At 42.4% G+C, this 14,075-nt stretch overlaps 1 protein-coding gene across 2 annotated transcripts in view; it reads right to left on the bottom strand.

The window, feature by feature from the left end:
- XPR1 (xenotropic and polytropic retrovirus receptor 1) overlaps positions 1 to 14,075 on the bottom strand; it is a 252,139-nt gene that overhangs the window by 37,235 nt on the left and 200,829 nt on the right. For both annotated transcript variants that reach the window (XM_005290759.5, XM_065554520.1), the window contains 2 exons: positions 5,605 to 5,792; positions 2,934 to 3,113 (listed from right to left, as the gene is read on the bottom strand). In XM_005290759.5, the coding sequence (XP_005290816.1) occupies positions 2,934 to 3,113; positions 5,605 to 5,792 (368 nt within the window). The remainder of the gene's footprint in view (positions 1 to 2,933; positions 3,114 to 5,604; positions 5,793 to 14,075) is intronic.

Here is a 14,075-nt window from a genome sequence, read left to right on the forward strand (position 1 = left end):
TTGCATTTTGTTGAGTCATCTCTCCCTAAGAGACCTCAAGCCTGCAGTTGTCAGTTCACTATGCCTTACTGAGTTCAAAGCCAACATGCTATTCTACACAAAGTTTTTGTTCTTTCACTATATCAGTTTAGACATAGAGATGATTAAATCACTGCAACCTCTAGCATAGATACAGGTATAGCCATATAAAGATGCTTATAACATATAGCTAATAAATTGCCTAGGGAGGTTGTGGAATCTCCATCATTGGGGAATTTTAAGAGCAGATTGGACAAACACCGGTAAAGGATAGTCTAGATAATACTTATTCCTGCCTTGAGTGCAGGGGACTGGACTAGATGACCTCTCAAGGTCCCTTCCAGTGCTATGATTCTAATTTCTATAAATTTAGACAGAAATAAAGAAGTAAGCTAGTCTGATATAAGTGCCATACTAATGTCACTGTTCACACTAGGAGTGGATTATACCACAATCTGTTTCTAAACGGATATAGTGAAAGCGGTAGAAAAGCTGTGTATACCAGCCCAGAGAGTAGTCCAAAGGCACAGAATATACTCGATGAACCTAATGAAATACATAGTTTTGAATTTGTACCCAAGATAAATAAATGGGGAACCGTGTCTATTGTTAGTGTCAAAATGGGCAGAGTAGTGAAAGTGCAATGAGATTTGTGTACGAAAAACCTTTTGTATAAGTGGCTTCTCTCCAAAGTTTCCAAGAAACAGGCCTTCAGATTCAAATTACTCACAAGGGAAAGCTTTTCTGATTCAAGTAGATGTGTCAACCTCCGAGGTTTCATACAAAGAAAACTATTAACTAGATTGCACCTGTGAACTCCAGTTATTGCAGTAATGATTGCAGAAGTTGCTTTTTTACATTTTAATGGTTTTGCAAGCTCAACTCATTTCATTATTGTGTTACCTCTGCCTGCCACCATCACTCCCAATGTATTCCATCAACTAGTCTTTGCTCATTAACATACACACAGCAGTTGTAATGCTTAATGTCAAGCACAATATGCAATCTGTCTGCTAATAAGCTGTGCAGGTAACCTGCCATGCATGAATCAGAGCTTGTTATTTCAGTGATGGACTACTACGGGGGGAAGGGGAGGGGAGTCTCATTTACTACCTTATGGACACAACTGTATGGGGTCCTTTGACTTTGATGAATAACCAGCAGCAAAATGCAGAATTTCCAAAGCTGCTGCTGTTGTGAAGACATTGAGTGCTTCCTTTCTAGCTCTATCATGCCAATATGTTTCGCTGTGCCTGTGCTAGTGGTGCCACAATAATGCTATAATTGTGAGATTGTGCCCACACAATCACTCCACACAGAAATGAAACGGATTATAGTTCCTTTTAAGGAAAAAAGTGTTGTATTCCCCGTAAGAATTAATATTGGTCTGGAAAACCCCACCTTTGTGTCAGAGTGAAATGTAAGTAGTTTATGTTGCAGAGCATCTGGAGGCGGGAGATGTCTTCTGCTCCTCAATGGAAGGCAGAAACTGAACCAGGATGGACTTCAATAACTCCCTGCTAATTTGTTTCCAATGGGATGGAGGTGTGGTAGAGGGAGGCTGGGAACTTGCCTGGCTTCCCTCAGGACAAGGTGGTAATAATATGGGTGGCCAGGCAAGGGGCTGAAGAAAGGAGGGGAGGAGAAAGGAGCAGGACTGCATCTGAAAAAGCACCCGTGAGTAGGAGAGATAGTGATTTGTTGAATGATGAAAGGGCAAAGGAAAAGAAGGGAACACAAAAGGAACAGAGACTCAGCATGTTAAAACTATTAGAAAGTTGAACCCTTAAAGATTAAATAAGATTTATATAAATAAAATGTGTGTACACTTATATGTATACTTGTATATGTATATGCATGTTCATGCTGAAGACCAATTTTATGTCTTACCTTTGAATTGTTCCAGATTGCACCAATTAAAAAATATTTAGCAAGTGTTAGCAAAATAATTCCATAGAGGAGGATACTCCAGGACCCACCTACAAGGCCTTAATCCTCCCTCCTGCAAATCACTCAGTATTTTTACAGTGAAAATTGAGCAAAAAATTATTTAGCCAGAAAATTTCAGGTGTTCTAAGAAGCCCAGACAGAATCCAAGCCTTCACAGCAGTAACAGTAAGAGTGAAAAGGTGAAGGAATCAATCTGATTAAAATTAATGTAAATTAAAGGGTGCATGGGCATATGGAGGTGCGGCAGGTGTATGCATTTTGGGAAAAATTGGTAAGATATCTCTGGGTCAAGACAGCTGAAAACTACTGCTTTGGTGTTTACATTTATAATCTGAATACTTCATTAGCATGTGTTTCCATTCATTTCTTCTGACTTTTGTTACCAGGGAAACAATAGCCAAGATTAAAATATTAATCTTTCTTATTCAGAACAAGTATAGAAAAGAAATGTTGAAGTAGTGGCGACTAGTATTTTAAAACGAAAGTAACCTCAGCTATAGTCTGCTACCCATGAATACTCTATTTGAGTATTGGCCCATTTTCAGTTTGGGCAAACAGCATTCTGTCAGCTTTGCTTTGTAGCCCTTTGTAATCTTACACAAACTGCTTTGCTAAAGAAGAGATACAGTGAGCATGGCTGAGTCATGAGGAAAACTATATGGTGCATTTGTATGTGCATGCATACACCACATATGCTTATTTTTGCATGTGTGAACATTTGTGTGTACATACCCTTGGTATGAAATAGTACAAAGACTGAAAGTAACTTCTATGCTCAACAAATACACACATCTAATTCTTTATGCATGGACTTGCTTGAGTATTATGAATCAAAGCATGCATAAAATTGTGTGGCATACACTCCCAAGTCTGAAAATTAGTGATGTATTTGCACACACTTCAACTACTTGAGTTCAATTACCCACACCAGTTTTTCTTGAGTTTGTACCAGGTTCCAGACTTACCAAAAGTTTAAGCAGCCAAAACCGGGACTTGTAGTACAAGGTTTTGGTGGGGTTGATGAGGAAAAGCAACATGAATCCATACAAGATGAGTGGATTCACCTGCATAGGGACATGGGTGAATTTGCCATATATACATGCCAGCAGGCTCAGGCACCACAACATCCCAAGGAATCCAGCAATCTAATAAAAGATGGAGGAGAGAAACAAAGTTATACACCTGATGACTTAAGACAATTCTGAATTCCATACTATAGAACCCAAGGAACAGCTGCTTTCATCACTATAATCAAATCAGTAACACATAAGTAACCTCCTTTTCTTGACTTAAGAACATAAGAACAGCCTACAAGGTCAGACCAAAGGTTCATCTAGACCAGTATCCTGTCTTCTGACAGTGGCCAATGCCAGGTGCTCCAGAGGGAATGAATAGAACAGGTAATCATCAAGTGATCCATCCCGTCGCCCATTTTCAGCTTCTGGCAAACAGAGGCTAGGCACATCATCCCTGTCCATCCTGGTTAATAGCCATTGATGGACCTATCCTCCATGAATTTATCTAGTTCTTTTTTGAACCCTGTTATAGTCTTGGCCTTCACAACTTCTCTGGCAAAAAAATTCCACAGCTTGACTGTGCGTTGGGTGAAGAAACACTTCCTTTTGTTTGTTTGAAACCTGCTGCTTATTAATTTCATTTGGTGACTCCAGTTCCTGTGTTATGAGAAGGTGTAAGTAACACTTCCTTATTTAATTTCTCCACACCAGACATGATTTTGTAGACCTCATTCATATCCCCCTTTAGTTGGGTCTTTTCCAAGCTGAAAAGTCCCAGTCTTATTGATCTCTCCTCATATGGAGGCTGCTCCAAACCTCTAATAGTTTTTGTTGGCCTTTCCTGAACCTTTTCTCAATAGTTATGTTACAATTCATTCCAAGGAAACAGGACGATTTATTCTGCTGACGCTTAAAATGCACAGTGGCTCCTGTGGCTTTGTCAAGGCTGAATCCCCACTCTGTCACTCCGAGTGCAGAAAGTGGGGGCCCGCAAGGATTCTAAAAATTAATACTTGCCACTCTCCAGGCTTGTATTAAACTCCCAAGATTACAGCTTTTCTCTGATCTTGGCTTGGTAAATGCTGCCACCACCCAAATGCAAAAAAAAAAAAAACACCCTTGGACCCAGGAAGGAGCACTTGGGAATTCCTCCCTGCGGGATACCCTTGAGTCCTTTCACCCTTCCCCCGGGAAGAGCTGAGAAAGAAAACAAAGGAAATTAGCTGTGGCTACCAGCTAATGAAACAACATTCACAAACCAATCCTGTTATTAAAAACAAAAAGGAAAACAATACATCTGGAACTTAGGCTTTTGCTAGATTTTAAAAGAGCAATTCCAAAAATCAATCACCCAAAATAGCTTTCTTGGGGGTTCAGCTTAAAGGTTATAAGCAAACAAAAGCATCAGGGGTTAGCACAGAGGAGATCCACAAGCCAAAATAAGAAATAAACCCGATTGTGTCTAACTAAATATTCCCTATTCAAATAATTTCTTCTAGGTATGGAAGATGAATTTTTATACCTGGTTCAAGCCTTACACAGCATTTCTGCTTATAGCATTGCTGCTCCATCACCTGCAGCCCAGAGAACAACAGACAAAAGGAAAGTTTCTTTTCCAATTTTAAAAAGTTCTACTTTCCCATTGGCTCTTTTGGTCAGGTGCCCATTCCTTTCCTTTTACCTGTGGGCTTGTTAACCCTTTACAGGTAAAGCAAGCAGAGAACAGACCAAGATGGATTTTACAGCTCACTGGCTGGTTGGGCGTCCGTCAAAGGAAGCTACTCCCCCCCACTTCATATATCACATGCCCCTCAAATCACAGAAGGTGCTGGCCAGCCTGGTTCAGGTCGGGTGCACATCGACTGGGATTTCTTCCTGGAGGTTTAGGAAACAGAGTTAATAAGATACATGCACCTCTAACTTTACTAATAATTACACGAAGAACTAAAAACAGTTCTTTTTACATTGTACTTTTTACATTTCAAGGACTACAATGACTTAGAATGCAGAGACATTTTTACCCGGCTGATTCTGGGAAACCTTCCCGGGAGAGTGCATCAGCCACTTTGTTAGCGGCTCCTGAAATGTGTTGTATTTCAAAATCAAAGTCTTGAATAGCAAAACTCCAGCGAAGAAGTTTTTTTGTTAGTCTCTTTGACTGTGTGAAGCCACTTCAGTGCAGCATGGTCAGTCTGGAGATGCAACCGCCATCCCCAAATGTATATATATATATATCCCCAAATAGCTTCTCCAGAGCATACACAACGGCGTAACATTCTTTTTCTGAGACTGACCAGTGTCTTTCCCTCTCAAAGTTTTTTGCTGAGAAACACAACAGGATGGAATTGTTGATCTGGTCCTTCCTGCATTAAAACTGCTCCCAGACCATGCTCGGATGCATCTGTGGTTACGATGAATGGTTGGTTGAAGTTCTACCTTCCTATTGGCTCCTTTGGTCAAGTGCCCACTCCTTTTCTTTTACCTGTGGGCTTGTTAACCCTTTACAGGTAAAGCAAGCAGAGAACAGACCAAGATGGATTTTACAGCTAACTGGCTGGCTGGGTGTCCATCAAAGGGAGCTATTCCCCCTCTTCATATACCACAGGCTTGTTCTGCTTACCTCAAAGAGATGCTGATGGGACAAATTGCTGCGGGGATTGAGTTCAAAGATGAGGACATGATTCACTCCAGCATGCCTCCAGCCATACGTATTGATGCCCAGGAGGAAGAGGAATTCTATCAGGAGAAAGCCACCTCGATAGATTCTCACCAGTGGCCACACATTTGGTCCATTTATAAAAAACACACCTGACAGAGAGAAAATAAGTGCTTAATGATATAATACATGCCATGTTGCAGGCCAAAACAATTCTCTGCTTCTTTATGCTGATCCTAAGGTAAACAGCAGCTAATATACATACCCACAAGAAAAGGGTAGTACTCTTAATCCAGAGCCTCGTATTCTAGCTATTAGAACACAGTGGAGAACCAGAACTCTTCGCCCTAAATCCAGATTGAAGTTCTGACTCGCTTTTTTCTTGGGGATGGGAGAAGATCTGTCACTTGACCTCAGCCAAACAAGAGAAGTTGCATGTGGTGGTCAGAGTTTCCTCTTTTTGGCCAAATGATCAAAGTTAAACTTTATTTGGTATTAAGCATTACACCCGTTTTTCCAAGCCTCACCTCATAAGTAAAATTTAAGATTGTCAAACATCAGGGATTCATAGATTATTAAACCAGAAGAAATCACTGTGATCATCTAATGTAACTCCTACTGAATAGCACAGGCCATAGGACTTCCATGAATTTATTCCTGTTTGATCTAGAGCATATCTTTTAGAAAAAAAAAAACATCCCATCTTAGGTTTCCAGTGACGGAGAATCCACCACAATCCTTGGTAAACTGTCCTCACTATATTTTAAGTCTCCTTTTACCCCAATTTGCTTCTGCCCCGACCACTTCTGAACATGCCAGTGATTACTAGCTCTCCTCCATCTCCCACTCAGGCCACCAGCAACATCCTACTCCCTTATTGGTAGGAGTAATGTGAAACTGGAGCATTGGTACCAGCAGGAATTGTAACTAGAAGAAGCTGAACAGTCTTCGAAGTTTGTGGTTAAGCCAAAAAATCTCAAAGCCTCATTTTTTCTCTGCAAATGGAGGCACAAATATTTTAGCTTCAGACCAAGCCAATGAAATACAACACACACTATTTAAACTAGGGATAAATCTGTCTATTCACTAAATTCAACATACTGTAGTGAGGTTGGTGAAATGTATATTGCTTCCTTTGTTCAGTCCTACAAGCTTTTGGAGACCCATGTGTTTTTACTGCATCTCAAATGGCAATCAACTCTTTAAACTAGAAGCTTTATCTTTGTCCAGCTCAGGCAGCCTTGTAAAATTTTACCCTCCTGATTGCCCAAGGCAAGGTTTCTTACTGACGGGTGAGTTAAATTGTTTCCCCCCCCCCCAATCTTTTATTTATTTATTTATTTAAATAGAAAGGCTGGACAGGACCACCCAATTTAACTTCTCTGTGTCAATTAATTTTTCCTCCACCACACCCTCTCTTATTCAATTCCTTTCAACTAAATAGCTCCAATCTTTTCAGTCTCTCCATATGAAACTGTCTCTAATCATTTTCACTCATCTGGCTGGCATTCATAGTTTATATTGCTTGGAATTACTGAGAAAGAAATTATGGATAAGAAGGAATTATTCAAATACTGTCCCTTTAAATTTATATCCAAGAGTGATAATGTTAACAGGTTTCAGGTAACACTGAGCCAAATCAGCAGATGTCTAATTAGCATTCAAAAGGATTTCACCAAAAATGTCTTGAAGAGGGTGACAGCTAAGTTAGTTTACGATAGGACAGTGAAAATATACATCTGAACTTTATTTTGAGCCTGGGCATGCAAGATCAGGGGGCTGCTTGCAAATAAAGGGAGGAAACAATTATACATAGGAAGGGAAAGAAGGTGGATATCAACCTGTTTACTCTGGGCAAAGCAGACCCAAAAGTATTGAACAGGAAACACTGTGAAGAATGATGATGGAGCATCATGAGAATAAATCCCACTTATAAATTCTTGGTAAAAGGCAAGGACCAGTGGGGATCTTGCCCCACTAGGTGTACCAGAGCTCGGACAGACTACAACTACAGGTGGGAGAGACAACTGACAACTACAGATGGGAGAGAGTTTGAGGGGTCTATTTGTTAAGTCTTAAAAAAAAAAAATATCTAAGTGCCATGCAAAGTTGCAACACTGTATAAATAGTGAAAATAATTATGCATCAGTTTTCACCATTATGTTCTAGATAATTTCAGTTGGCCTAAGAGTCAGACTCTGCCTGTATTGAAGAAGAGACAACGACAAGTCTGACAACAATCAAGAACAGTTTATTGGAGGTGCAACCAAAAACCACTTTCAACCATTTCATTTTCTTTTATTTCCAGTTTTATGGGTGATTCTGCTCATGAAAATGAAGCACTACTAGGACTGGCCTGAACTAGATAGTAGTGTGGGCAGATAACATGTAAAATCTTCCCTATATTGCTCTGTCAATGCACTCTAACCTTGACCTGCAACTCTATTGTTACTGCAGTCCTGACTTCTCGAGAAGAGACTGTCATTTATGGCAAAGTATGTAGCACCAGTACAGATAGAGGTTATGTTCTCACCAATGTAGAAACATTCATATACTTGGGCAGTACCATCAGCCAGGATGGTGGAACAAGCCAGGATTTCCAGAACAAAAAATCAATAAAGCCAGGAACACCTTCAAGAGCTTAAATACAGTCTGGAAATCATCAAAATACAACACCAAAACCAAACTCAAGATTTATCAGAGCTGCGTACTTTCAACATTACTTTATAGTGAAGAATGCTGGGGAATGAGAAAGTATGACATGTCCAAACTGTCTTCATTCCATACAACCTGCCTCACAAAAGTATCTTTTTGGCCCAGAACAATCTCAAACCAAGATCTATTGACGCAGTGCAGCCAAGAGGATCTGAGCACCATCATTGCCAGGAGGCACTGGAGATGGATTGGTCATGTGCTTCGGACAGAAACTGATTCCATCACCAGAGTAGCAATAAGATGGACACCTGAAGGCCAGCAAAAACAACATGGAGAAGAGCTGTGGAAGCTGAGCTGAAAAACCTGGGGCACAGCAGATAGGAGTGGAAGAGCTTCGTTGCTGCCCTAAACGCCAGAGGTGTAACGTGAACATGATGGTGATGATGTAGCACTTTTGTGGGGTGTGTAAATGAAGACTAAGCTAAGAGCACCATGATAGAGTTTACTTGTTACCCCCATTTTTCTATGGTCAAAGACTGAGTTGAAAGGCTTGCCTTACTAACCTGCTATTCACCTAGCTCTAATACCTCAGGTCAGCCCAATTACTAAAGTCAACAATAACATGGATTTAGCTGTTACACCTTCACCAACTCACACTTGATAGACAAGTTAAAGCTCTGGTACAAGAGGCATTCAGAGTGTTAACAGATGAGAGGTTTTCTCTGTTCTGATGCTCCCAAGAGGGTCAAAACCTGTTTCAGTTCTATTCAGTTTCTGATATTGCATTTAGATCCAGGATGACATGTTGATTTCTCTTACAAATCCTGTTCAAATACACCTCTACCCAAATATAATGCGACCCGATATAACAATAACACGAATTCAGATATAATGCGGTAAAGCAGTGCTCGGGGGGGGGGGAGGGGGGGGGGGGGGGAGGGGGAGAAGAGCTGCGCACTCCGGCGGATCAAAGCAAGTTCGATATAACGTGGTTTCACCTATAATGTGGTAAGATTTTTTGGCTCCCAAGGACTGCGTTATATCGGGGTAGAGGTGTATGTTGCAAAACTGAAGTAATTAGAGTCAGGGTTTTTATCCTCCCCAAGAACCTGCTATGATTTGAATGCTCTAGCTTTGTCCCTGTACTATGAAAATGGTACAAACTCTGAATTAGTAGCTTCACTTCACTAATGTATTAACAATTCCATATTCACTAACATCTTATGAGAGATGCTAATATAGAAAAGCTAACACCACATGGATATTTCACGGTATCCCAATACATTAGTCTGTTCTATTACCAAATTCTGTATTTTTACAAGTGAAGATGACCCTTGCTATTGTGAGAAAAGTTGCTAGTCACGAGGCATTGTGTAAAATTGTACTTGTTAATAAGTAACAAACCATACCCCTGCTTCAATATACTTTCAGAGCCATCTAGACTCTCAGGAGCTATAAAACATTTAGATACTGCAGCAAATAAGATGTGACATGGAAAGGGGCCATGCCCCCATAGACTTTAGTGAAGGACAGTCTACCCTATTAAAAGGGCTCTCTCTGGTTCCAACTGCGATAACTGCAACCATTGTGGACTCCAGATTACTCAAAAACACAGATCTCCAGATGATGTTAATTTTTTTAAAATCAGAAGGTACAGTTGGTGTGTTTTGTAATTGAGCCTCCAAGTTCTAACGCCTGCCCTGAGGCATTACAAATTTATAGCCTTGACGTCTCGTTTGTACCAAGCAGACTCTCAAAACACTTTGGTAAAGGTTACTAATATGTTAGCAAAGTAGCAATTTTTTAAATTAACTTTATAGCTGCAAGTACCAGTACAACTTTTATTATCCCAATATTTGTAGAAGCTTACAGGTTTCAGGTCATGTCTCCTGATGGAAGCATACTAATTCACATCAGTATTGGTGCATTTGTTTGAAGATGAGGATTGTGGTCATGAATTCATTACTACCATTATGATGCTTTTTCATTCTGAACATTGAAAATACACCAATTTCACATTGTGAGATAAATACAGACAGACAGACAGCTGGCTTTAATGGTATTCACAGCTCTCACAGAGATCAAACGTGCAAGCTATAGACAGAAATGTGAAGACAATGTATGAAGTTGCATAAACACACACATTAAAAGAGGCCCCCTGACACACATGGAGGGTGGTAATAAGAGGTGGTTACTTACCTGTAACTGGAGGTTCTTTGAAATGTGTGGTCCCTATTTGTATTCCAAACGTGAGTGCGCATGCGCACTATGTGCCAGAGCCAGAAGATTTTCTTAGCAGTATCCCGTGACCCACATGTACATCGTGCATCCCCTCGTGCTTGCAGAGAGGGTACAATAGGCCGAGTGGATCGACGCTTCGCCAATGACCCTCTTTCCAATGAGTAGTCCAGTCCACAGCAGAGGGGATGGATGATGGGTATTGGAATACAAATAGGGGGCCACACATTTCAAATGTAAGTAACCTCCTCCTCTTCAAGTGATGGTCCCTATGTGAATTCCAAAGGTGGGTGAGCAGCAAGCAATGATCAGTGTGGAGGTAAGTGCAAGGATGCGAGAGGAAGTGCAGTCTGTAGTATGGTGTGGCCACTGCAGCATCCACAGCTGCCCCTTGGGCGATGGCATAGTGGGATGTGAATGTGTGTATGGAGCACGATGTTGCTGCACAACAGATGTCTTGCCAAGAGATGTCTGTTAGGCAGACTGATGTGGCTGCTTGCACCGAGTGTGCTGTGACACCATCAGGCGACAGTACTTTGGATAGCATTCATAGATGCACCCAGAGACCCATTTGGAGACGAAGATGGAGTGGCATGCGGGTAGAGAGTCTGAGAAGGTCTATGAACCAAAACTGACAGGGCCAGAACGGGACTGAATATTATGGTGGCGCAGTCCTGGTGGATCTTGCATTGCACTTGTGGGAGGAGGGGAATGGGGTGGGGAGGCATAGCGGAGGGGAAAAGAGCATCACCCTATGAATCCTCTGATGGCTCCCCTGAAACAATAAAGGGGCAATTTGCGGTTCTCGGGGGTGGAGAAGAGATCCAAGCGTGGGTTGCCCCATTTGTGGAAGAGAGCTCAGAACGTGGCACTGTGCAATTCTCACGTGTGGTTGAGGTACAGAATCCTGCTGAGCACGTCGGACAGGGAATTTTGGGTGCCCAGGAGGTATGTCACGTGGAGCTTGAATTCACTAGCTTGTTAAGTTAGGTGTTAGTGGTGTTTGACCTTTTATTTCTTAGTAACTATGCTAAATGAAGAGGGGGGGGGAGAGAGCTCCCTTTTATGGACACCCAGCCTCTTAGAGTTGTTCTCTACTTGCTTTCCCTGTAAAAGGTTAAAAGGTAGGTAAAAGGAAGGGAGTGGGCACCTGACCAAAAGAGCCAATGGGAAGGCTAGAACTTTTTAAAATTGGGAAAAAACTTCCCCTTTGTTCTGTTCTGTTGTTGTTCTCTGGGAGAAGCAGAGACAGGGCTGCAGCTATGCTGTAAGAGCTTGGGCCAGGTATGAAAAATCATCAAATCATACCTATAAACTACTTATCTGAAACCCCAGATATGCAAGTAGATCAGGAAATGTCTAGGAAGATGTGATTAGGTTTATTTCTGTTTACTTCATGGCTTGTGGACTCCTCTGTGCTAACCCCAAATGCTTTTGTTTTGCTTGTAATCTTAAAGCTGGACCTCAAGAAGGTTATTCTTGATGCTTAATTATTGTAAGTGGATTTTTTAAATCTAGTAATAGCCTGAGTTTTCAAATGTATTTTCTTTCTTTGTTTTTAATAAAATTTCCTTTTTTTAAGAACAGGATTGGATTGTGTGTCCTAAGAGGTTTGTGCACATGTTGTTTAATAAGCTGGTGGCAACAGCTGATTTCCTTTGTTTTCTTTCTCACCTCTTTCTGTGCGTGAGAGAGAGAGAGAGAGAGAGAGGGCTTGAGGGGTACCCTATAGGAAGGAATTCCCAAGTGCGCCTTCCTGGGTTCTCAAAGAGGTTTTTGCACTTGGGTGGTAGCATTATCTACCCATCCAAGGTCAGAAAAAAAACTGTAACCTTGGGAGTTTAATACAAGCTTGGAGTGGCCAGTATTAATTTTTAGAATCCTTGCAGGACCCCACCTTCTGCACTCAAAGTGCCAGAGTGGGGAATTAGCCTTGACATGGTGGCAGAGCGGTGGGATCATTTTTAACCAGAAGCACAGACCTCAGGATTTTCAAAGGACACATTTTTCCTTTTGGCAGCTTGCAAAGTCAGGGAGTTTTCTTTTTTTTCTTTTCTTTGCTGCCTGAGGGGGAACAGGCACGAAAAGGGTTCAGCCTGCCGAGCCAGGGAGTCCAACAAGCAGGTTGTTGTTTTTTTTTGTGTGGCAACAAAATAGCTAGGCTAGAGTAGGGCAGCCCTGTGCATGAGGTTGCGGTCGGGCACCGAAACCCTAGAGCAACCAGTCTTCCCAAAGTGGCACGCCACGGAGAAGACACACCCAGATCTGCTGGGAGGCGGAAGCAAGGAGAGAGGCAAAGCACTTGGCAGCGAAGGCGAAGCGCTTGGAGGTGGATATAGAGCTGAAGCGCTTAGATCTGGAAAAGGCTAAACTGGATCAACCAGGTAGCCCTAACAGTCCTTCTCCAGGTACCGCACCCCATTCCGAAGAAATTCCCCACATACAAGGTAGGCGATGATACAGAGGCCTTCTTAGAAAATTTTGAAAGTGCCTGTCTTGGATACAGCATCCCTCCAGACCAGTATATGGTGGAGCTGAGGCCACAACTCAGTGGACCCTTAGCAGAGGTGGCAGCTGAAATGCCTAAATAACACACGAATGAGAATGAACTTTTTAACAAAAGGCCAGAATTAGAATGGGGCTAACACCTGAGCATGCCCATCGGCGGTTCAGAGCCCTAAGGTGGAAACCAGACGTGGAATTTTCCCAACACGCCTACCACATTGTAAAAAATTGGATGCCTGGATATCAGGAGCAAATGTTAAGTCTCTGGAAGATTTGTCTCTCCTAATACAAATGGAGCAGTTCTTAGAGGGTGTTCCTGAGGAAATAGAAAGGTACATCCTAGATGGGAAGCTCAAAACTGTAACCGAGGCAGGGGAGATCGGAGCCAAATGGGTGGAGGTGGCGGAGAAGAAGAAAGCTAGTAGCAGTTGGTGCAGATACCAGAAGGGGCAACCCGAGACGACACCCCACCATTGGAGTCAGCCCAAGGCCCCACCTTGCAAGGAGGAGCCCTCCACACATCCAGGGAAACCCCAGATGCCCTCTCATCCTACCACCCTACTCTCCAACCACCCACCTCGCCCCAGCCCACAGTCTGCTGGGTGATGCTTTAAATATAATGAGCTGGGGAATATGAAGGCCAAATGCCCCAAGAGCACCAGACAACTGCAACTCATCACCCTGGGGCCCCACCGAGAGCCTTCAGGCCCAGATGCCTTGCAAATACCCCCAGAGCAAAGGAATCATAGAATATCAGGGTTGGAAGGGACCTCAGGAGGTCATTTAGTCCAACCCCCTGCTCAAAGCAGGACCAATCCCCAGACAGATTTTTACCCCAGTTCCCTAAATGACCCCCTCAAGGATTGAACTCACAACCCCAATGCTCAAACCACTGAGCTATCCCTCCCCCCAAAACTGAGTGTGGGTGGGAGGAAGATTACTGCGTGGACAGACACTGGAGCACAGGTGTCCGCTATCTACAAATCCCTGGTGGACCCCAAATTCATCGACCCAGAGGCCCAAGTGATGGTGCAACC

This window comes from Chrysemys picta, chromosome 8 (assembly GCF_011386835.1).
Source record: "Chrysemys picta bellii isolate R12L10 chromosome 8, ASM1138683v2, whole genome shotgun sequence".
NCBI classification, from domain to species: domain Eukaryota; kingdom Metazoa; phylum Chordata; order Testudines; family Emydidae; genus Chrysemys; species Chrysemys picta.